General features: G+C 41.0%; 1 protein-coding gene across 1 annotated transcript in view; it reads right to left on the reverse strand.

Moving 5' to 3' along the window:
* Positions 1-25,068, reverse strand: part of FAM91A1 (family with sequence similarity 91 member A1) — a 47,786-nt gene that overhangs the window by 13,309 nt on the left and 9,409 nt on the right. Inside the window, exons 3-15 of the mRNA XM_063451077.1 lie at positions 23,634-23,785; positions 21,996-22,053; positions 19,728-19,795; positions 19,285-19,398; positions 17,851-17,941; positions 17,435-17,497; positions 15,512-15,618; positions 13,979-14,017; positions 4,753-4,865; positions 4,036-4,154; positions 3,541-3,653; positions 2,110-2,196; positions 504-630 (exon numbers count right to left, since the gene is read on the reverse strand). Of these exons, the coding sequence (XP_063307147.1) occupies positions 504-630; positions 2,110-2,196; positions 3,541-3,653; positions 4,036-4,154; positions 4,753-4,865; positions 13,979-14,017; positions 15,512-15,618; positions 17,435-17,497; positions 17,851-17,941; positions 19,285-19,398; positions 19,728-19,795; positions 21,996-22,053; positions 23,634-23,785 (1,251 nt within the window). The remainder of the gene's footprint in view (positions 1-503; positions 631-2,109; positions 2,197-3,540; positions 3,654-4,035; positions 4,155-4,752; positions 4,866-13,978; positions 14,018-15,511; positions 15,619-17,434; positions 17,498-17,850; positions 17,942-19,284; positions 19,399-19,727; positions 19,796-21,995; positions 22,054-23,633; positions 23,786-25,068) is intronic.

Below are 25,068 nucleotides of genomic sequence, written 5' to 3' on the forward strand. Positions count from 1 at the left end.
AAAACAATCAAAGTGACTGCCACTGGTGTTTCTGCAGCCTAAAAGGCTTTAGAAGTTTCCCTGATAATAAACATGTCTTGTGTAAAATTTGATGATTTCTACTAAGCCCTTCCAATACCATAAATGCTATTGTTCTCAAATACTGTAAAAAATGTTTAATGTCAATTTAAGTAGAGAAATACATTTTCCTCTCTCTCTTTCTGGTGTTATGTACACATACATTTTCTATAAATTGAACCTATTCTGTTAACTCTTCATATTTTCCAGGGGACAAATCAAGGTTTTGTGGAACCTGGTTTTCTGCAGATCCTGTCTTCAGTACTGCTGCTCTGTGTAACCATATATATATATTTAATTTCTTTATGCCTGGAGTGGCCTGGTGGATGGGGTATAACTACTTTTCCCTAAATGGTTTGTCACTCTTAAGGCGCATATTGAAGTTACAGGACTACAATTTCTGGGGACCTAACTCTGTCTACGCATTAGGTGGTAGAGCACTGTACCTGAATTCCCTTGCAGCTCAGGCTGTGCAACCAGATCCTTATTGTGACGCAGAAAGAGTATTGTGTTTCTCAGAGTCAGCGCGTGATCAAAGTATCGCTGGGCTTCCCCTTCACCTGTGCTTTGCACCTGGGATAAAGAGAAGCATGGAGAGCAATGAAAAGGTGGATTGGTTTCAGCAAAGTACAAGCCCATTTTCACATTAATACTCCTGTTTAATACTTCCACGTGTTTGTGACTAAGTGGCTGCTAAGAAAGACTGGACATACCCCACTTGCAATACCTTGGGTTGTCTACTTTTGCAAATGGTATGCCATCATGGGGGTAATTCTCATTCCTGGGCTACCATACGCTCTCAAAGGCAACATAACCAATCTGGCAAATTTCAATGTCAAAAAAATGAAATGCAAGCCTTATATGTGACTCTCTAACTTTCCAAAACACCATAAAACCTGTACATGGGGGGGTACTGTTATTCTCGGGAGACTTCACTAAACACAAATATTAGTGTTTTAAAACAGTAAAACATATTACAACAATAATATAGTCCATAAAAGTGCCATTCGTTTGAAAAAAAATGCAAAAAACGTCACTTTTACTTAAAATATCATCATTGTAATACAATTTACCAGTTTGAAACACTAATATTTGAGTTCAGCGAAGTCTCCCGAGTAAAACAATACCCCCTATGTACAGGTTTTATGGTGTCTTGGATAGTTACAGGGTCAAATATAGTGCTTGCAAATTAAATTCTCTGCACTTTCTCCCCGTGTTGTCAGGCATGTCAATCAAATTTTAATTAATCAAATCACCTAATTATGTTAAAAGATTACTTAAATATACATGAAGAATTTTAATATATATGCATTTATAGGTATTTAAATTCTACGTGTATACTAATGTAATCTTTTACGTAATTATATGTATTTATCTATATATATATATATATGTATATATATATATATATATATATTTGCGGTTATTTGCATTTTATATATAGATATATATATATATATATATATATATATAGAATGTCATTCTAAGTGTATTTTAATACTAATATATGTACTTATATCAATATTAAAATACACTTTGTATGACGTTACATATATATATATAATATGTATATATATATATAATAGATATACATATATTATACATATATAAATACATTTTTTTTTTTTTTTTTTTAAACATGTTTAGTAATTTTTTTTTAGCTCTTTCCACCAGCAGGGGAACTGTCTGACATTTTAGACAGTCCCCCTACTGGCAGATCCACAGCCAGCTATAGGGGGCCATGTGATCGCTCTTTGAGAGCTATCACATGGCCCCCGGGGGCTTCTTTTGCCGTGGGAGGGCTGCCTGGGCTGTGAAGCAGTCCTCCCGAAGCGGAGCGCCGGGTAGGTAAGTATCCCGGGCGCTCCAGGGGCTTCAGCCGTTACGGCGTTCTAGGCCGCTGCAACGGCTTTAAAGCCCTTTTAAATGGGGACGGCAAAGAACGCCGTAACGGCGTTAACGGGTTAAATAGTTTGTGGTAAGAAACATGCTCATCCACTGCCTGGGAAAGAGCAAGACCTTTGGAGGAGCTTGCATAGTGCATGACGTTACCTTCTCGAGTTCCACAAGGAAGCTATCCAGTGTCTCATCTGACAATTTGCCAACTTCAAACATGGTGACTGCGTGACTTTTAAGGTTCTGAGTGAATGAGGATAAGATACTATTAAAGGTCAGTCTACACATAGAGCAATGCATCATCGGCATCATTCCCATATAGTTTGTATATTCATTATGATTGTTACAGGGTGGTAAACTTCACTGGACTTTTTTATAAGCTAATTATGTTTTACATTTGAATGTTTCTTATGCTCTATCATGCAACACTACACCACCTTCTTCTTAGCCTTCTAATATAAGCCACAGGCTCAGTAAACAAACCAACACAAATTGTCTGTCAAAAGAAAATAGACGCAAACACAGTGCATTGCTTCATTAGTGACGGAGGTTTAAACTATAAGTAAGTCTTTTCTACTGGCTTGGGTGCCTCGGTAATTTAAAGAAGGCCTAATTAAAGAGGTTTTTTTCAGAAATATCACACAAAACAAAATATTCGACTTTTTTAAGTATGATACATTGTCAAAAAATAAATTTGTGGAACGGCTGAGCACCCAAACAATTTCAGCTAAATGAAGTGGCTTTGTTCATATATGCTGTCCCTTTATTCAGATGAAGTAAAACACTGTTGTTTTTGAGAAATGTAAATATTTTCATTTGTCAGAAACCCCGGCTCCAGTAGCTGTCACTCGGAATATCAGAGCTCTTCATGTTCTGTATCATGATGTCCAGAGTGATGAAGTCAAATGCGTCCAAATTCTTTTATAAGGAAGCATTTGAGTGGCGAAGCGTGGCAATGGCATTAAACTGGACAAAAGTCATCATCCCTAATTTAAGGGGGGAGGCTGAGCGGGGAGACAGCCATAATCTAAACACTAACAGGGACACACGAACATTAAAAATACATATATTCCATTAAGTACAGATCCTCTTTCTTATAACCAGCGCACTATCATCTTATGATTGGTAAGACTTCTCTATAGCACAGCCATATAGGGGTTTTGTAAAAAGAGCTACTATGGGACCAAATTCTAAATATGAAGTAATCACCATGGAAACTAACTGAACATTCCATCTGACAACTCCACTAGAAGCACTGTGCCACATAATTGCTATATATATATCCACCAGTATACAGAGTGAATATTGATAGCTGTGATACATTTGAGAGAGAGAAGAAAATACAATTTACATATTTTACTTTAACTTAAAGTAGTTTTACTTTTATATAATGTATTTTTAAACTTATGATTTCACAGACCAAAATATAAAAAATAACAATTCAAATGAAACGAAGAAGAAAGTTGATAGCGAGGCAATTCATCTTAGCTGCTGTCAGAGAACATTAAACACAATAAATCTTTCAAGTTAAAAAGCGCCTGAAGGAAGCCTTCTAAAGTAAGTTTACAGAACAAATAGATGACATACTGGTGAGAGGTTTCCCATCATCAGAAAGGCAGTAAGTGTCGAATCAAATAGGAAAGCAATTCTTTTAGTGTGCCCAGTTGTCAGATTGAGGCTGCTGACACTAGATGTATCAGCTGCAATAAAAAAAAAAAAAAAAGAAATCACACGTCATGTTAGACAAAAATACGTTTCAGCAAACATACAAAAACATTTCTGCAAACTGCACACAGAATTAATCTAGGAAATCCAACACAACAAAAAAAACAACAAAAAAGGATTCTCGATGATAGATTCACTCTAATCTTATAATTTGTGGTTTTTTGTTGTTTGTTTTTTTTTTAAATGATATGGGAAGACATTAACAATCTAAAGTCATGGGATTTGTCTGTAGATAAATCATTTGAAAAGTTGTTTGTTTGTTTTTCTAAAAGATTGCAATCATTTGAAAAGCTAATCCAAAAATATTGAAATGAGGCCTTGCTTCTTCAGGTTTGGTAAATCTTGGAACATTCGTACCTGGATCTTCTTGACTGTTTGTGTCCGTGTCTGTTGCCGATGAAGCAAGATCTTGAACTGGGCTCTTGCTTTCTGTGCTTTCCCATGAAAGCAGCATCTTCTGAGGATCCAAAGTACTCCTGTTTATTAAAAAAAACCCTATTATTTAGAATGTTCTAAGTAAGACGTACACATGCAAGTACTTCCCACACTTGTTCTGGAAGCTCAGAAGGTGACTGCCAGGTCTCCAAGTCAGAGATTTGTCCTTATACCAGTAGTGGGGTTTTATCTCACTCCGTCCATGTCTGGCTCAGAGCCTAATTAAGAATTAACCACCTATTTCTTGTTTGTTTGTTTTGGACAAAAGAACCACTTATTACCCTTAGTGTTTTAAAACTAACAGTTTAGATAGCATAATGCTATGTCTAACACAGTTAACTGTAATTAGCTTCAACAGCTTGTGCTTTAATTTTGAAACAATTCCATTCTGCTTTAGGTATGTAATAAGTCATTTCAGGTAGTTTATATCGGAGGTATTTACTATAAAACATTTGACACCTATTCCCTACAGTTTAATCATTTTTCAACGTCCCCAATCAAAAATAATTGATAAATTTTTTTAAAAAATTTTTTATTTAAAACATTTTGGAGCTTAATCGTGTGTTATGCTATCCAACCAAGATGCAAGAGACTAAGAAAAGCACAGTTATGAATTAAAAAGCGATATGCAATAATTACTTCAGTTTATTTAACGATGCCACGTTCCTCCAGGATTGGTGAAGTTGGTCTGGATTAATAACTTGACCCTTTTTGAAGGCAAACCCTAAACGGCAATACATGGAGACTGCATTCTGGGGGGGACAAAACCATTATAAGACATCAACTTAAGGATAAAAAGACTGGTTAAAGGACACCGTTAGCAGATACTATGAAAGTGGGATTGAGTGTTTTAATATAAGAAATGGTGGGCGAGGAGCTAAATGGCAAAACAATATCAATTTATGATTATTAAGTAAACTATGCAGTAACTATAAAGATTTACTTTGTTAATAAATGATCTAGCAGTTTTAATACTAACATTTCTTGCAACTTACAGAACATAGATTTGTTTTATTCATTGAAATCATTAGTTGGGTGCCGCAGTGACAAGAACCCCCTTATTAAAGAATGAGAGCATGACATGCCTCCTTACCCCCATAATTATTGTTAATAAAGCACCAACATATTCTGTAATGCGGTTTAATAGGTGGATTAACAAACAGGTATTTGAAAAAAAGAATGGTGTTAAGTACAAGAACAGAAGGTGCACCCAAATGTGCTTACAGCCAAAGTATTGTACATAGTGCATGATTGTTCTCTACATAGAACATGGGAAAACAGTAAACATTTCTAATCTGGGCAAACATTAATTACACTAAAACCGAAGTAACCATAAGCTCTTAAATACACAATAGCACAGGATCCACAAAGAGAACTGACTTGGCATTCTAAGGACATACAATGGTACTTAAAAACAAATTAAGTATACAATAAACTTGGTACCAGTGCACAGATAACGTACTAGTCCATTTTTCCACCCAGAGGATGAAGAAAGATGAAGTCTGTCTGTGTATTCTTTGCTCTTGTATTTTACAGTCATTTGCTATATCTATGTAGCCTATATTTGTATATTCCATATTTAATATTATTTAAGCCCCAAAGGTCTATTTGAAATCTTCTTTGACGTCAGTTTTGCTACTAAAGTGAATATGAATATATTAGGTTTTAAATGTATATATATATATATATATATATATATATATTAGTCAAGGACTCCACTAAGAGGTTTGTCTGATATTGATATTTAGTGATAGTGAAAACTTAATTTAAAGCACAACTGAGACTTATGGAGTCTTTGATTTGTTTTCATAGAAACCCCAAGATGACATGTCCACTGCCATGGTTTTACCCAGCTGGAGAAGAGGAATGCAGATAGCCTTTCCCATTGCTCGCACTGCCATGGTTTTACCCAGCTGGAGAAGAGGAATGCAGATAGCCTTTCACATTGCTCGCACTGCCGTGGTTTTACCCAGCTGGAGAAGGGGAATGCAGATAGCCTTTCACATTGCTCGCACTGCCATGGTTTTACCCAGCTGGAGAAGAAGAATGCAGATAGCCTTTCCCATTGCTCGCATTGCCATGGTTTTACCCAGCTGGAGAAGAGGAATGCAGATAGCCTTTCCCATTGCTCGCACTGCCATGGTTTTACCCAGCTGGAGAAGAGGAATGCAGATAGCCTTTCCCATTGCTCGCACTGCCGTGGTTTTACCCAGCTGGAGAAGGGGAATGCAGATAACCTTTCCCATTGCTCGCACTGCCGTGGTTTTACCCAGCTGGAGAAGAGGAATGCAGATAGCCTTTCCCATTGCTCGCACTGCCATGGTTTTACCCAGCTGGAGAAGAGGAATGCAGATAGCCTTTCCCATTGCTCGCACTGCCGTGGTTTTACCCAGCTGGAGAAGAGGAATGCAGATAGCCTTTCCCATTGCTCGCACTGCCGTGGTTTTACCCAGCTGGAGAAGGGGAATGCAGATAGCCTTTCCCATTGCTCGCACTGCCATGGTTTTACCGAGCTAGAGAAGAGGAATGCAGATAGCCTTTCCCATTGCTCGCACTGCCATGGTTTTACCCAGCTGGAGAAGAGGAATGCAGATAGCCTTTCCCATTGCTCGCACTGCCATGGTTTTACCCAGCTGGAGAAGAGGAATGCAGATAGCCTTTCCCATTGCTCGCACTGCCATGGTTTTACCCAGCTGGAGAAGAGGAATGCAGATAGCCTTTCCCATTGCTCGCACTGCCATGGTTTTACCCAGCTGGAGAAGAGGAATGCAGATAGCCTTTGCCATTGCTCGCACTGCCATGGTTTTACCCAGCTGGAGAAGAGGAATGCAGATAGCCTTTCCCATTGCTCGCACTGCCGTGGTTTTACCCAGCTGGAGAAGAGGAATGCAGATAGCCTTTCCCATTGCTCGCACTGCCGTGGTTTTACCCAGCTGGAGAAGAGGAATGCAGATAGCCTTTCCCATTGCTCGCACTGCCGTGGTTTTACCCAGCTGGAGAAGAGGAATGCAGATAGCCTTTCCCATTGCTCGCACTGCCGTGGTTTTACCCAGCTGGAGAAGAGGAATGCAGATAGCCTTTCCCATTGCTCGCACTGCCGTGGTTTTACCCAGCTGGAGAAGAGGAATGCAGATAGCCTTTCCCATTGCTCGCACTGCCGTGGTTTTACCCAGCTGGAGAAGAGGAATGCAGATAGCCTTTCCCATTGCTCGCACTGCCGTGGTTTTACCCAGCTGGAGAAGAGGAATGCAGATAGCCTTTCCCATTGCTCGCATTGCCATGGTTTTACCCAGCTGGAGAAGAGGAATGCAGATAGCCTTTCCCATTGCTCGCACTGCCGTGGTTTTACCCAGCTGGAGAAGAGGAATGCAGATAGCCTTTCCCATTGCTCGCACTGCCATGGTTTTACCCAGCTGGAGAAGAGGAATGCAGATAGCCTTTCCCATTGCTCGCACTGCCGTGGTTTTACCCAGCTGGAGAAGGGGAATGCAGATAGCCTTTCCCATTGCTCGCACTGCCGTGGTTTTACCGAGCTAGAGAAGAGGAATGCAGATAGCCTTTCCCATTGCTCGCACTGCCATGGTTTTACCCAGCTGGAGAAGAGGAATGCAGATAGCCTTTCCCATTGCTCGCACTGCCATGGTTTTACCCAGCTGGAGAAGAGGAATGCAGATAGCCTTTCCCATTGCTCGCACTGCCATGGTTTTACCCAGCTGGAGAAGAGGAATGCAGATAGCCTTTCCCATTGCTCGCACTGCCATGGTTTTACCCAGCTGGAGAAGGGGAATGCAGATAGCCTTTCCCATTGCTCGCACTGCCATGGTTTTACCCAGCTGGAGAAGAGGAATGCAGATAGCCTTTCCCATTGCTCGCACTGCCATGGTTTTACCCAGCTGGAGAAGGGGAATGCAGATAGCCTTTCCCATTGCTCGCACTGCCATGGTTTTACCCAGCTGGAGAAGGGGAATGCAGATAGCCTTTCCCATTGCTCGCACTGCCATGATTTTACCCAGCTGGAGAAGAGGAATGCAGATAGCCTTTCCCATTGTTCGCACTGCCGTGGTTTTACCCAGCTGGAGAAGAGGAATGCAGATAGCCTTTGCCATTGCTCGCACTGCCATGGTTTTACCCAGCTGGAGAAGGGGAATGCAGATAGCCTTTCCCATTGCTCGCACTGCCATGGTTTTACCCAGCTGGAGAAGAGGAATGCAGATAGCCTTTCCCATTGCTCGCACTGCCATGGTTTTACCCAGCTGGAGAAGAGGAATGCAGATAGCCTTTCCCATTGCTCGCACTGCCGTGGTTTTACCCAGCTGGAGAAGGGGAATGCAGATAGCCTTTCCCATTGCTCGCACTGCCATGGTTTTACCCAGCTGGAGAAGAGGAATGCAGATAGCCTTTCCCATTGCTCGCACTGCCATGGTTTTACCCAGCTGGAGAAGAGGAATGCAGATAGCCTTTCCCATTGCTCGCACTGCCGTGGTTTTACCCAGCTGGAGAAGAGGAATGCAGATAGCCTTTCCCATTGCTCGCACTGCCGTGGTTTTACCCAGCTGGAGAAGAGGAATGCAGATAGCCTTTCCCATTGCTCGCATTGCCATGGTTTTACCCAGCTGGAGAAGAGGAATGCAGATAGCCTTTCCCATTGCTCGCACTGCCGTGGTTTTACCCAGCTGGAGAAGAGGAATGCAGATAGCCTTTCCCATTGCTCGCACTGCCATGGTTTTACCCAGCTGGAGAAGGGGAATGCAGATAGCCTTTCCCATTGCTCGCACTGCCATGGTTTTACCCAGCTGGAGAAGAGGAATGCAGATAGCCTTTCCCATTGCTCGCACTGCCGTGGTTTTACCCAGCTGGAGAAGGGGAATGCAGATAGCCTTTCCCATTGCTCGCACTGCCGTGGTTTTACCGAGCTAGAGAAGAGGAATGCAGATAGCCTTTCCCATTGCTCGCACTGCCATGGTTTTACCCAGCTGGAGAAGAGGAATGCAGATAGCCTTTCCCATTGCTCGCACTGCCATGGTTTTACCCAGCTGGAGAAGAGGAATGCAGATAGCCTTTCCCATTGCTCGCACTGCCGTGGTTTTACCGAGCTAGAGAAGAGGAATGCAGATAGCCTTTCCCATTGCTCGCACTGCCATGGTTTTACCCAGCTGGAGAAGAGGAATGCAGATAGCCTTTCCCATTGCTCGCACTGCCATGGTTTTACCCAGCTGGAGAAGAGGAATGCAGATAGCCTTTCCCATTGCTCGCACTGCCATGGTTTTACCCAGCTGGAGAAGAGGAATGCAGATAGCCTTTGCCATTGCTCGCACTGCCATGGTTTTACCCAGCTGGAGAAGGGGAATGCAGATAGCCTTTCCCATTGCTCGCACTGCCATGGTTTTACCCAGCTGGAGAAGAGGAATGCAGATAGCCTTTCCCATTGCTCGCACTGCCATGGTTTTACCCAGCTGGAGAAGGGGAATGCAGATAGCCTTTCCCATTGCTCGCACTGCCATGGTTTTACCCAGCTGGAGAAGGGGAATGCAGATAGCCTTTCCCATTGCTCGCACTGCCATGATTTTACCCAGCTGGAGAAGAGGAATGCAGATAGCCTTTCCCATTGTTCGCACTGCCGTGGTTTTACCCAGCTGGAGAAGAGGAATGCAGATAACCTTTCCCATTGCTCGCACTGCCATGGTTTTACCCAGCTGGAGAAGGGGAATGCAGATAGCCTTTCCCATTGCTCGCACTGCCATGATTTTACCCAGCTGGAGAAGGGGAATGCAGATAGCCTTTCCCATTGCTCGCACTGCCATGATTTTACCCAGCTGGAGAAGAGGAATGCAGATAGCCTTTCCCATTGCTCGCACTGCCGTGGTTCTACCCAGCTGGAGAAGAGGAATGCAGATAGCCTTTCCCATTGCTCGCACTGCCATGGTTTTACCCAGCTGGAGAAGAGGAATGCAGATAGCCTTTGCCATTGCTCGCACTGCCATGGTTTTACCCAGCTGGAGAAGAGGAATGCAGATAGCCTTTCCCATTGCTCGCACTGCCATGGTTTTACCCAGCTGGAGAAGAGGAATGCAGATAGCCTTTGCCATTGCTCGCACTGCCATGGTTTTACCCAGCTGGAGAAGGGGAATGCAGATAGCCTTTCCCATTGCTCGCACTGCCATGGTTTTACCCAGCTGGAGAAGAGGAATGCAGATAGCCTTTCCCATTGTTCGCACTGCCGTGGTTTTACCCAGCTGGAGAAGAGGAATGCAGATAACCTTTCCCATTGCTCGCACTGCCATGGTTTTACCCAGCTGGAGAAGAAGAATGCAGATAGCCTTTCCCATTGTTCGCACTGCCGTGGTTTTACCCAGCTGGAGAAGAGGAATGCAGATAGCCTTTCCCATTGCTCGCACTGCCGTGGTTTTACCCAGCTGGAGAAGAGGAATGCAGATAGCCTTTCCCATTGCTCGCACTGCCGTGGTTTTACCCAGCTGGAGAAGAGGAATGCAGATAGCCTTTCCCATTGCTCGCACTGCCATGGTTTTACCCAGCTGGAGAAGAGGAATGCAGATAGCCTTTCCCATTGCTCGCACTGCCATGGTTTTACCCAGCTGGAGAAGAAGAATGCAGATAGCCTTTCCCATTGCTCGCACTGCCATGGTTTTACCCAGCTGGAGAAGGGGAATGCAGATAGCCTTTCCCATTGTTCGCACTGCCGTGGTTTTACCCAGCTGGAGAAGAGGAATGCAGATAACCTTTCCCATTGCTCGCACTGCCATGGTTTTACCCAGCTGGAGAAGAAGAATGCAGATAGCCTTTCCCATTGCTCGCACTGCCATGGTTTTACCCAGCTGGAGAAGGGGAATGCAGATAGCCTTTCCCATTGTTCGCACTGCCGTGGTTTTACCCAGCTGGAGAAGAGGAATGCAGATAGCCTTTCCCATTGCTCGCACTGCCGTGGTTTTACCCAGCTGGAGAAGAGGAATGCAGATAGCCTTTCCCATTGCTCGCACTGCCATGGTTTTACCCAGCTGGAGAAGAAGAATGCAGATAGCCTTTCCCATTGCTCGCATTGCCATGGTTTTACCCAGCTGGAGAAGGGGAATGCAGATAGCCTTTCCCATTGCTCGCACTGCCATGGTTTTACCCAGCTGGAGAAGAGGAATGCAGATAGCCTTTCCCATTGCTCGCACTGCCGTGGTTTTACCCAGCTGGAGAAGAGGAATGCAGATAGCCTTTCCCATTGCTCGCACTGCCATGGTTTTACCCAGCTGGAGAAGAGGAATGCAGATAGCCTTTCCCATTGCTCGCACTGCCGTGGTTTTACCCAGCTGGAGAAGGGGAATGCAGATAGCCTTTCCCATTGCTCGCACTGCCGTGGTTTTACCGAGCTAGAGAAGAGGAATGCAGATAGCCTTTCCCATTGCTCGCACTGCCGTGGTTTTACCCAGCTGGAGAAGGGGAATGCAGATAGCCTTTCCCATTGCTCGCACTGCCATGGTTTTACCCAGCTGGAGAAGAGGAATGCAGATAGCCTTTCCCATTGCTCGCACTGCCGTGGTTTTACCCAGCTGGAGAAGGGGAATGCAGATAGCCTTTCCCATTGCTCGCACTGCCGTGGTTTTACCCAGCTGGAGAAGAGGAATGCAGATAGCCTTTCCCATTGCTCGCACTGCCGTGGTTTTACCGAGCTAGAGAAGAGGAATGCAGATAGCCTTTCCCATTGCTCGCACTGCCGTGGTTTTACCCAGCTGGAGAAGAGGAATGCAGATAGCCTTTCCCATTGCTCGCACTGCCATGGTTTTACCCAGCTGGAGAAGGGGAATGCAGATAGCCTTTCCCATTGCTCGCACTGCCATGGTTTTACCCAGCTGGAGAAGAGGAATGCAGATAGCCTTTCCCATTGCTCGCACTGCCATGGTTTTACCCAGCTGGAGAAGGGGAATGCAGATAGCCTTTCCCATTGCTCGCACTGCCATGGTTTTACCCAGCTGGAGAAGAGGAATGCAGATAGCCTTTCCCATTGCTCGCACTGCCATGGTTTTACCCAGCTGGAGAAGGGGAATGCAGATAGCCTTTCCCATTGCTCGCACTGCCGTGGTTTTACCCAGCTGGAGAAGGGGAATGCAGATAGCCTTTCCCATTGCTCGCACTGCCATGGTTTTACCCAGCTGGAGAAGAGGAATGCCGATAGCCTTTCCCATTGCTCGCACTGCCGTGGTTTTACCCAGCTGGAGAAGGGGAATGCAGATAGCCTTTCCCATTGCTCGCACTGCCATGGTTTTACCCAGCTGGAGAAGAGGAATGCAGATAGCCTTTCCCATTGCTCGCACTGCCATGGTTTTACCCAGCTGGAGAAGAGGAATGCAGATAGCCTTTCCCATTGCTCGCACTGCCATGGTTTTACCCAGCTGGAGAAGAGGAATGCAGATAGCCTTTCCCATTGCTCGCACTGCCATGGTTTTACCCAGCTGGAGAAGGGGAATGCAGATAGCCTTTCCCATTGCTCGCACTGCCATGGTTTTACCCAGCTGGAGAAGAGGAATGCAGATAGCCTTTCCCATTGCTCGCACTGCCGTGGTTTTACCCAGCTGGAGAAGAGGAATGCAGATAGCCTTTCCCATTGCTCGCACTGCCATGGTTTTACCCAGCTGGAGAAGAGGAATGCAGATAGCCTTTCCCATTGCTCGCACTGCCATGGTTTTACCCAGCTGGAGAAGAGGAATGCAGATAGCCTTTCCGATTGCTCGCACTGCCATGCTTCTTTTTGTCTTCATCTTCAGCTCTGGAAGTGTCATTTACCATGTTTATACTCTTATTGATGTCTGAGATTATACATCTATAGAAGAAACCACAAGATCATCAATTGATGATCTCAGGCAGTGAAATGCCAGGTATTTACTAAAAATATCACTAGAAGAAAATCTTGTTCCCATGAATTGCCAACCACAGGATACAGCTGGATATCAATCTCGACGATCTCAGCCAATCCAGTGCTTTCCCAAGCACTTTCTATGGTGAGCATTCAGTGTCTCCATGCAGAACGCGGAGAAGCTGAATGCCACTGAGATAGGAAGTAACGTGAGTGGCAATCTGAATCACTGCCACTAGAGATGTTATTAGGCAGTATTTACATTGAAAAGCGTTCAGGAAAATGTTATAGACACCAGAACCACTACATTAAGCTGTGGTGTTTCTGGTGACTATTGTGTCCCAATAAATGTTAACTGCAAGCCTGGAGGATCCATGTTACAATCGCCAGAGGCAAATTTCTACTTCACAGAATTTTCAATGGCTGCTGGAGAGTGGAATGTTTGAGCCCTGGTCTTGTATACTTTCTGATTGCTTCTAATGTAGTCCTTATGACTGGGCAGACTAGATGGGCCGAATGGTTCTAATCTGCCGTTACAATCTATGTTTCTATGAGGTTTCATAGAAAGTTATATACAGTGTGCAAGTTACTTTTTTTTTTCTTGGCTTTCTTTGCATCTCATGGCTAAATTAGCATGTTTCTTTACAAACAGCGCTAAAGTATGTCAAATGTACCTTGTCATAACCACATTAATTAGTGGCCATGGTGTCAGAACATTGCAAGTAACTTTTGCAAGTCAAAAAAAGACATTTACTACTTTTCTAAAACTCAGCTTGGTTTCTGTACATTTTTCTGATATGTAACGTGTTTTCATTTTACGTGTAAAAGTACTGGATACAAATACTTTGCTTGCAAAAAAACACATCACATTGTGTTCTATATTCCCTATCCACCCGCTAAAGGGTTAATCTGTAACAAAAAGCAGATAATTCGATCGACATGGAAGGCAAGTCTTGATAATCTTCTATGTAGTGGAATTTTAATTGTAAACCAGTACAAGACACGACATACCTTTACTAGGGACAAATCAATTTCCAGAACATTTGCCAACTGAAGAAAAAAAAGAAAAAAAAAATATATGATTAGAAGGGTATACAGAGGTAAAAAGTATAATGTAATATAATTAGAAAACAAGTGGAATGGTCAGATTACACCATATGACAGCCTGGGAATCATCTTGGTTAACAGAGTGATTGTAACTGAAAATGTCAGATAAAAAAGACAATACGTGCACCAGAACCACTGCAGCTTATTGTTGAGATTGTGGTGCTAGGAAGGAGCTGATGCAGTCCGTTATTATTATATCCAAGTGATTTCAAATACCTGTGCCAAAATTTAGAGCAACTGTCATCATTCAAAGTTCACCCTTATAACTTGAAAACATATAAGTGGAAATATCACTCATCATCTGTTCATTTTCCTTAACGTGCAATCCGATCCTCAAAGCTCTATGGGGGCAGGAGAATGGAGCCTTCAGCTTCCCATATGTGTGGCTACGTCTCCCATGATGCTTTGCCAGCATTACAGCTGGAGTGTCGATGGTTGACTACCCCTGTTCTAGGGTATTATAATGATTCAGTCATGCTGATCGGTTGCTTAACCTTCTGGCAAATCTAAATCGAACGCAGGGAGGCAACACTATTTTGCCGGCACTGAAAATGTTGCTGATTTTGAGCGACTATCAGCCTATACACAACAGTTTTAAAAGGACACTCAAGACACCAAAACAACTTTATCTAAATCAAGCCGTTATGGTGTCTGGAGTGTACCTAGATGCACTCTTACTTCAAGGGGTTAAACCGTACTTGAACGGTTAAGCCACAGAGTTGCCTCCAGCGGCCAATGTTTATTATTCGCTAAACTGGCATGAGAAAGAAATGTACCTTTGTCAAGCCATTGACACTGATTGAGAGCATCAGCTGACGAATCAGCATCACCCCTGTCAAGAGGCACTCCACGCTTCCTGAATAAGAAATTCTGAAGCTGGATGTCTGGGGGAAGTGGACATCACCGCTGGAGGAAAATCTGTGGCTAAACCATTCGAGAACGGTTTAACCCCTTGATGTAAGTGTGCCTTCACAGGCCTCCTGGCACCCATAACGACTTCATTTAGATGAAGTTGTTTTGGTGCCTGGAGTGTACCATTAAGCCTCTCATTGTACTACAAGAAACAAAATGTGAACAGTCCCCCAGCCGTCTGCACTTACCTGGTTCAAGCACCAATGTTCCTGGGTGCTGATTCAAGCTCCGCCTCTGCTCCCCCCCACCAACCGGTAGGGAGGAGGGAACATAATGTGCATGCACATCGACTGCCAAACTCGAACTAGGATTTCTCACATAGGAAAGCATTATACATCTTCATTGCTAAATGACTGAGAGCTGTACAATACTGGTTATATATAAAACTTGCACATGTAGCACTCCATGATTAAACTTTGGGCAGTATACTGTATGGCACATAGCAGAAATAACAGCCATCTCCCGAAATGTTTAACTACATATTAATATAGAGCAGGATATCATTAAGTCACATATAAAACTTACTTCAGCTACATTTGTATGTTCATCAATGGAAACAAATATCTTGTAAAGAAGAGTTTCAAAATAGTCTCCTTGCAATCTGTTCATCACAAATCCTTCAAGTGGAGGCACTGAAGATTAACAATATTGGATTAGTAGACATCACTGCATTTACAATGTAGCTTACATCCATGAACCTGTACTCTGACCACAAACTGATATCTACATAGACAAAACATTACAGTTTATTCAGCTACACAAAACTTGACACACTTAAAAAGCACTGTGGCAGAGAGTAGGAGAGCATCTGTAAGAGGGTTCTCCTGCTCTATGCTGTCAATCCACAATTAGTATCTATGGAAATTTGGAATAGCATTGTGAAGAAAACCCATCTGGGATGGGAACTTTATGACGAGGTAGGGAGAGGATCTCATCTTTTGTGTAATATTTTTTTTTTTTTTTTTTTTTAATATCTCCCTCTTGTATTCAGTTAAGGAAGGAAGATACACTCCCTCTAGAAATGAATTTATTTCTGTTTAGTATTTAATAATTACTAAAAATGTCACTGGAGAAAACACTTGTTCCCATGAATTGCCAACCACAGGTCCCTACATTGTCTCATGCAGTGTTCAAAAATGTTAAACCTATGCTACTAGCCAAGCCTTAAAATACAAATATGTATTATCTGTGAATTGAGTTGTATACAATATGATCAGAAGCCAAGTTATATAGAGAGAGGCATACAAAAGAGGCCAGTTCATTTACAATGTGTGTGGGATTGGATAGCTTCGTTCCGTATGCTGAAAGCAAGTCAATTATCTTGTATAATGACTGCGGCTTATTTAATTTAGCTGCAAGCAGCTTATTTGATCTATTACCCTGCGAGTAGTAAGTTTCTTTGATATGTCTCAGAAGTCAAGTATTTTCATGTGTGAATAACAGGAATGGTGTCTCTTATTGTCCCCCTCTAGTCTAAGTAACTCCTGGAGGAGCCATGACCAAGCCAGACTCAGTCATTTTCTATGCGCCCCTGCTTTTATAAGAATGCATCTGAGAACTACCGTATAAGCCAGCCGAATCATGGGGGCAGGGGTATCATCAGAAGTGTTGGTGTGAAAGTAATCTTTGAGAGCAGTGTTTCCACTTCCAGATCCAACACTTTGTCCACCAGAAGTGATTTAATTTAACCTACAGTTTCCCCTTCCCTTTGTAGAGTGTGCAATAAAAAAGGATGTATTCACTGAGTCTTGGTCCATCCAAGTAATTTTGACAATCGTTTCATCATTAATTTTGGACACTGTTGCCCCATCATTCAGGCAAATATCTACAACTTCTGTAAGTCAAATGTACTGGGGAACAGTTGGTGTAGTCCCAGGAGGAGGGGTATTTAGCCCACCAGGAATCGTGTAGATCTAAGGATTGCAACAGGGAGGATCATTTGTTGCTTAAGGATATAGCTCTGTGGGATGGTGGTCCATTGAACGTCTGCTTTATATCGAAAAGAGGCTCAAAGATTAAACATACTTTAACAGCTGGAGAAAGGAGTCGTTCGACTTGTCTTATGGTATCCTTGAACTGAGTTGGAATTTCAATAAAGATTATATCTTTATAAAATACTGAAAAGTTACAAATCCCTGTAAAGTCAAAAAGGAATTGGGGGCACACCTGAAACGTGCATTTTGTAGGAATGGTATTGCCGAAAGTTTACACATAATACAGATTAAGGAAAGGTTAAATACACTTTATTTTTTTTGTCTCCCACGTTTGGAATTAGTGTAGGACCCACCGATATTCGGGTACTGTGAAGTAGTCGTGGGGTTAACACAATATGGCCATATGGTGGAAATTAATCCCCATATTTGTTTGCTGAGATAGGTGATCGTAGTCTTATAAAAAGTAAAAATCGACATATTTTAATAGCTGGAGAAAGAGTCTTCAGACACTTACCTGCTATGCAGCTATCATCCGAGATTGGTACATCAAGATAAATAAATCCTTTATTATACAAGCCTAGAAAGATAGAGAGAATATGAAGAATATTTTTTTTTTATAAATAAAAGGCAAGGTTTATTTTTTTAAGAAAAATAAAATTTGCAAGAGATGCTTGATCACGTATATGAGGGTTTGACTGGATACAAAGTACAATACTTTTTGGCTATGTACGATTTGGCAAAAAATAATATTAAGACACAAGCACACAGAGTTTCAAGGAAGATAATTTGAATATTTAACAGATTATTTAGCATGAAGGAACGCATCCGAATAAGGACTACGTCTTGTCTCTGTTTCATTAGTTGATATGCTATACCGCCTTAGAAAATGGTGTTCTTTGGGTAAAATATTTTTTTCTGTAAATGGCTTACTGTGCACTACGTTGTACTCCAGAGAACCAGCAAGCTGAGGGCCCGAGTCAATAATTTTATCAATAGCGCGTTTTTCTGCTGTGCTGCACATCTGAAATGACCAAATATAGATTTAGAACAAGACTGCATGCAACATCCACACTTTGTCTCAGAATAATATCGCTAGCTGCTATTCCTGTACACCACCCAATAATTACAAAAAACAAGATTAATACAACTCTGTCAAATTATTCTAAAGCCAGAATCCAAGGGAATTTTTTTTTGTTTTAGGTAGACCGAACTTGAAATAATCTGATTGCTTAGTATTCGAGGATAACAATGTAGTTAAAGTAACAATATAAATAAAGTAAACATGTATTCCTGACCTCGTAGTGTTTAATCTACCATTTAGGTGTCTTGCCCCTCTTTAGCCCCCATAGAAAAGGTGAAAACTCACCTTGAGGAAAGCATTGGATTGGCTGAAATCGGGAGTGGGGCCAAACGCTGTTTTAGTCAATCAGCACTTCCTCATAAAGATGCAATGAATCACTGCATCTCTATGACAAAAATGTTGCGTCTCCGCTGAACGGCAGTGCTGCCTACTGTGCAGCACTGCTCCAGAAGGAACCTTCAGTGGCCATCTGAGGTGTGGCCAATTGGAGGTGTTACTAGGGGGGAATGTAAACACTGCTTTTTCACTGAAAAGGCAGTGTTTGCATGAAAATGCCTGAAGGGAATTATTATACTCACCAGAACAACTACATTAAGTTGCAGTTGTTCTGGTGACTATACTGTCCATCTAAATATATCTTGAAAAAGCTGCAGATCATTCGGCTTTCTGGCAGACATAGCTTTAAAGTGAAAGAGTACCTCTCTCTGAATAAATCTATACTGCTACCAAGATATACAGTACAGACCAAAGGAAAAAACAAATACATGCAAGTTGCTATTAAAACAGCAAATGTTGGATTAACTAATTCTATGCAAAATAAAAAGACATTATGTGCAACACCTAGGATAAAATCACCAGCATTAGCATTTTGACGAAACAAACAATGAGAAGGGAAGTTGATTGCTATCAGGACATCTCATCCGAACTAGACTGAAATGTAGGAGTCCACTCTTATCCTACACATTTTGTTTTATTTTGTTTTTAAATAAATCATCCAAAAAGGTTTAATTTTTACAGACGCTCTCTACAAGAGAAACGTGATGATTTCCTGAGTTTGCATGAAGCAGAGTCCCATTGCTCTCATACAAGGTCTGTGTGCTTAGCCAATCTTTGGTCTGGAAACATTATGAGGCCAATCGGCCACAGGAAACATAAGGTACGCAAGTCCGATAATACCAAAGAGTAAAGTATGGTTTCATGCCTCCCATCAGGGGTAATCTGCCAAACAGCTGACAAATGAATTACTGGGTTATATCTCTAGGAACAATAACCAGAATGCATACCTTGATATCATCCTCTGTGATGTAACCAGCCTGGACCACCCACCAAGGCTCAATGGTGATTTCCACTGGTTTCAAAGGAAGCAGATCCCGGGCAGTTTTTCTTCGAAAGAATTTCTAAAACACAATATTAAATCAGAACTAAGCATATTCTATATGAAACAATAACAACATTATTACACAGGTAAGACAATGAATAAAAACAGTCCTCTGTGATACATTATAATGCAAGATTAGTGGCTCGAGTTTAGAAATTGGAACATTGGTAACATTAATAACAGCTTCTAAATGATACCCCAATTTGTACTCCGTAACCAAACAGCATGGGTGCCAAGTATAGTACATAGAAATTAACATCACTGGCATTTACTGGTAGTACGCAGGTTTATGAAGGAGAAATTATATTTTAATTGCTACAAGTAAACAGGAAAGAATATAGGCATTACCTTAGATGATCTGCACTGGTTCATCAGGTCAATATATTGGTTCCGTCCAATAGAAAGCAGCCTAAGACCTAAAATCAAACAATTAAACAATTTCTACAAATTCTTTCTAAAACTCACTATGAAGAATGACTGCTCACATTTACACAATATACCGTATATACTCGAGTATAAGCCGAGTTTTTCAGCACATTTTTTGTGCTGAAAAAAACCAACTCGGCTTATACTCGAGTCAGAGTCTGTATTATGGCAATTTGCATTGCCATAATACAGACTGGGGGCTGTGGGGGGCTGGCAGAGCTGTACTTACCTGTCCTGCAGCTCCTGTCAGCTCTCTCCTCCTCCGCGCGGTCTGTGCAGCTCCCTCTGTCAGCTCCCAGTGTAAGTCTCGCGAGAGCCGCGGCTCTCGCGAGACTTACACTGGGAGCTGACCGAGGTGCTGAACGGACGGCGCGGAGGAGGAGAGAGCTGACAGGAGCTGCAGGACAGGTAAGTACAGCTCTGCCAGCCCCCCTCTCCCCCCACTGAACTACCAATGACACTGGACCAACAGGGAAGGAGATCCCCCCTCCCTGCCATGTATCAAGCAGGGAGGGGGACGAAAAAAAAATATAATAAAAAAAGTAAAAATTAATAATAATTCAGTTAATAAATAATAATAAAAAATATATAATAATATTAAAAAATAAAACGTAAAATAATAATTAATAAAATAATTAATAATATATCAAAATGCCCACCAACACATACACAAACACACACTACATCACACACACTCACACTTCATTCATATACACACACACTGCACTCACACACACTGTATTCATACCCACACACTGCATTCATACCCACACACTGCATTCATACCCACACACTGCATTCATACCCACACACTGCACTCATACACACACTGCACTCATACACACACACTGCACTCATACACACACACTGCACTCATACACACACACTGCACTCATACACACACACTGCACTCATACACACACACTGCACTCATACATACACGCACTGCACTCATACATACACGCACTGCACTCATACATACACGCACTGCACTCATACATACACGCACTGGAAATAAATATTCAATTAATATATACGCACACACACTGCACTCATACACACACACAATGCACTCACACTGCTCTCATACACACACACTGCACTCATACACACACACTGCATTCATACACGCACTGCACTCATACGCACACACTGCATTCATTATATACACACACTGTAAATAAATATTCAATTAATATAATTTTTTTAGGATCTAATTTTATTTAGAAATTTACCAGTAGCTGCTGCATTTCCCACCCTAGTCTTATACTCGAGTCAATAAGTTTTCCCAGTTTTTTGGGGTAAAATTAGGGGCCTCGGCTTATATTCAGGTCGGCTTATACTCGAGTATATACGGTAATTCCATTCAGTAGAGCTCTCAAAACATATGCCATAAAACTGAAAACAATGAGATTTTATACTAAATGTCTTGAGATCTCAACTAATTTTTAACAGCCCACACATCAAGTATGAAATAAGGAGAAACCAGGCCTATCATTTTCTATAACAAACATAGCATACATACTGACAAAAGAAAAAAAGGAACCAATTCTTTAGTGTTCTGTACATGTATTTTTCATGTTGAGATACATATTTAGCAAATTATCAAATAAAAAGGGAAAAGTGTTTTTTTTTCCTATACTTTAAAAGATGCTTTGCAGCACTGTTTAGGGAATAAACCCCTAAATATTTTTTTGGGATGTTTGTAGGTGGTCAGGTATGAGACAATCTGCTTTGAGGATTTAGACATGCTGCAGCAGATATGCAGTGGAATCTCTGCCATGCTACTCGTTACATAGCATTCTATTTCAGACTGTGGTAATTACAATAAAAATAGGATTGGGCAAGTTACCATTTCCGAAACACGAAACCGGATACATTAGGAGTGATATACAAACAAACTCTAGGGCAAAGTTCAAAATGTGGAGCAATCACCATGGGACTTAATGAAATGGTTCTACTCCACTATTATAACTTTGCCACCAGAATTAGTTTTTATAAAAACTTGGGGAAAAATAAACAAGAAAAAAAAAACTAAACTAAACAAAAACACATTAATTTTGAAAAAAGACAGGATAGACCAAAGAACTGAAAATGTTTGCATATTGTGCATCTACTGATTGGCTCAAAAGTGATTTAGACAACAGAATGTACGAGTACGGTGTATCTAGCATGAATTGCTATACTTACAGTCGGCAGCAGTAAAATTCGGCAGGGAGTCATAACTCTTTTCACTGTTCATAATATCCTAAAAATTACATAATCTCATTTAATTGGATCAGATTAATTTAAATTCAGAAACACTGGAGTGATATATGCATTCATATTCCTTCTGTTACTTTACCAACAGTTTTAGAGGCAGTGGGATGCTGTTACAATATGAAGGTGTATAGGTTTTAAAAGGTGCTCCCCTCCCACGCACCCCCTCCCCCCCCCCCTTCAGCCACTTACCTGAATCCAGCACCGATTTTCCTAGGTGCAGGGTCAGGCTCCGCCCACCCTCCTTCCCCCGCCGACATCAGCCGACGGGGGAGATGTAAGGCACATGCGCGGCAATGGCCACACTCTAATTAGCATTTCCCCATAGGAAAGCATTATTCAATGCTTTTCTATGGAGAAAATCTGGCGTTGTAGGCCCTCATGCAGAGCGTGAGGAAGTCTAGCGTCAGATAACCGACGAAAGGTTTGGTAGACAGCCACTGTGAGCAGACTTAGACCTGCAATGTAAACATTGCAGTTCTCTGGAACTGCAATGTTTTACATTGCAGTACTAAGTGCAAAAGGGACACAGCACCCTGACTACTTCAATGATCTGAAGTGGTCTGGGTGCCTACATTGTCCCTTTAACCACTCAAACTTACCTGGTGGGAGCCTGCTTTCCTGAGCTGAGTGAGACACTACCTACTCCCAGTTCTTGTTTAAGTATATCATTTAATATATACTTTTCCTTCCGTTAGCCTTCTATTTTCAAGTTTGTCTGTACGTTGTTTCAGCATATGCCAAATGACTTGGCTACAGGTGCTGATGTACACTGCCACAGGCATTTTGTTCCCGAACACAAATATATATATTTAAATATTATATATTTTTTTAGATGGTGGTTCATATGCTGACCTAAATGAATGGACACATTCAATCCGATATCTGTAAAGAGTATATGTATCGGTAATAAGCATGAATAATGATACATATGAAAGCGGGTGCTTGAAACTATATGATTGAGATATTTATTCTAAGAAGTATTTACATAACGGATACTAGAACTTATAGAGAGGTGGTCATATACATCCATTATTTTGGTCTATTTTAATATTTTAAAGCTACATTTCTGTTACCAAGCACAGTGTCTCTGCTTTTTTTATATAGGTTTTATTTTTATTTGATAAAACCCCAATTCAGCATTAGGAAGTTTGCTCCAAATTGTTACTAATTTATTCTGCTTTTTGTGGCAAGCTACATGAACAGAATTGTATATATTTTGAATATTTAAAAAAACAAAATTAATTATGACTTTAGTGAACCCAGAACATAAAATGTTTATTTGATGAAGAAAAAAAAAAAAAAATAGTTCAATTAATATACATGATGTATGGATAATATAAATATAGCATCCCAGATGCACTGCTCGGTACTGGGACATTGTTTTGCTTATGTAAGCTTGGAGAAAGATAAGCAGACTTGTACTCAAAAATATGGGCAACTCTGGCTAAATAACGTATTATATGAAAATAATATAAAAACAACCTCTATAGTGAACAAATGTAAACAACATATTTCTGCAAATCTGAATGCACAGTTATTATTGAATAAAAACCATGTGAAACATACCTCCATTATTCCTATATAATAGGAAAAGGGAGTAAATCTCAGCCCCTTTACCATGATGTCTGACAGGTGGTACGGGTAAAGCATCAGATGGTCTCGGCTGTATTTTAGCAGCTCCTCATAGTATTTCCTTTCATCCTTTTTCACATGTTTCACTGGAAAGAGCAAATTGAGCATATTATGGTTATTACATATTACTGCTACCAGATAAAATGCACCAATCAGAAATAGACATATTGGATAAATTACTGCTACCGAATAAAATGCACCAATCAGAAATAGACATATTGAATATATTACTGCTACCAGATAAAATGCACCAATCAGAAATAGACATATTGGATAAATTACTGCTACCAGATAAAATACACCAATCAGAAATAGACATATTGGATAAATTACTGCTACCGGATAAAATGCACCAATCAGAAATAGACATATTGAATAAATTACTGCTACCAGATAAAATACACCAATCAGAAATAGACATATTGAATAAATTACTGCTACCGAATAAAATGCACCAATCAGAAATAGACATATTGAATATATTACTGCTACCAGATAAAATGCACCAATCAGAAATAGACATATTGGATAAATTACTGCTACCAGATAAAATACACCAATCAGAAATAGACATATTGAATATATTACTGCTACCAGATAAAATGCACCAATCAGAAATAGACATATTGGATAAATTACTGCTACCAGATAAAATACACCAATCAGAAATAGACATATTGAATAAATTACTGCTACCAGATAAAATACACCAATCAGAAATAGACATATTGAATATATTACTGCTACCAGATAAAATGCACCAATCAGAAATAGACATATTGAATAAATTACTGCTACCAGATAAAATACACCAATCAGAAATAGACATATTGAATAAATTACTGCTACCGGATAAAATGCACCAATCAGAAAAAGACATATTGAATTAATTACTGCTACCAGATAAAATGCACCAATCAGAAACAGACATATTGAATAAATTACTGCCACCAGATAAAATACACCAATCAGAAATAGACATATTGAATAAATTACTGCTACCAGATAAAATGCACCAATCAGAAACAGACATATTGAATAAATTACTGCCACCAGATAAAATACACCAATCAGAAATAGACATATTGAATAAATTACTGCTACCAGATAAAATGCACCAATCAGAAATAAACATATTGAATAAATTACTGCTACCAGATAAAATGCACCAATCAGAAATAGACATATTGAATATATTACTGCTACCGGATAAAATGCACCAATCAGAAATAGACATACTGAATAAATTACTGCTACCAGATAAAATGCACCAATCAGAAATAGACATATTTAATATATTACTGCTACCAGATAAAATGCACCAATCAGAAATAGACATATTGAATATATTACTGCTACCGGATAAAAT

Source organism: Pelobates fuscus, chromosome 4 (assembly GCF_036172605.1).
Source record: "Pelobates fuscus isolate aPelFus1 chromosome 4, aPelFus1.pri, whole genome shotgun sequence".
In the NCBI taxonomy this organism is placed as follows: Eukaryota; Metazoa; Chordata; class Amphibia; order Anura; family Pelobatidae; genus Pelobates; species Pelobates fuscus.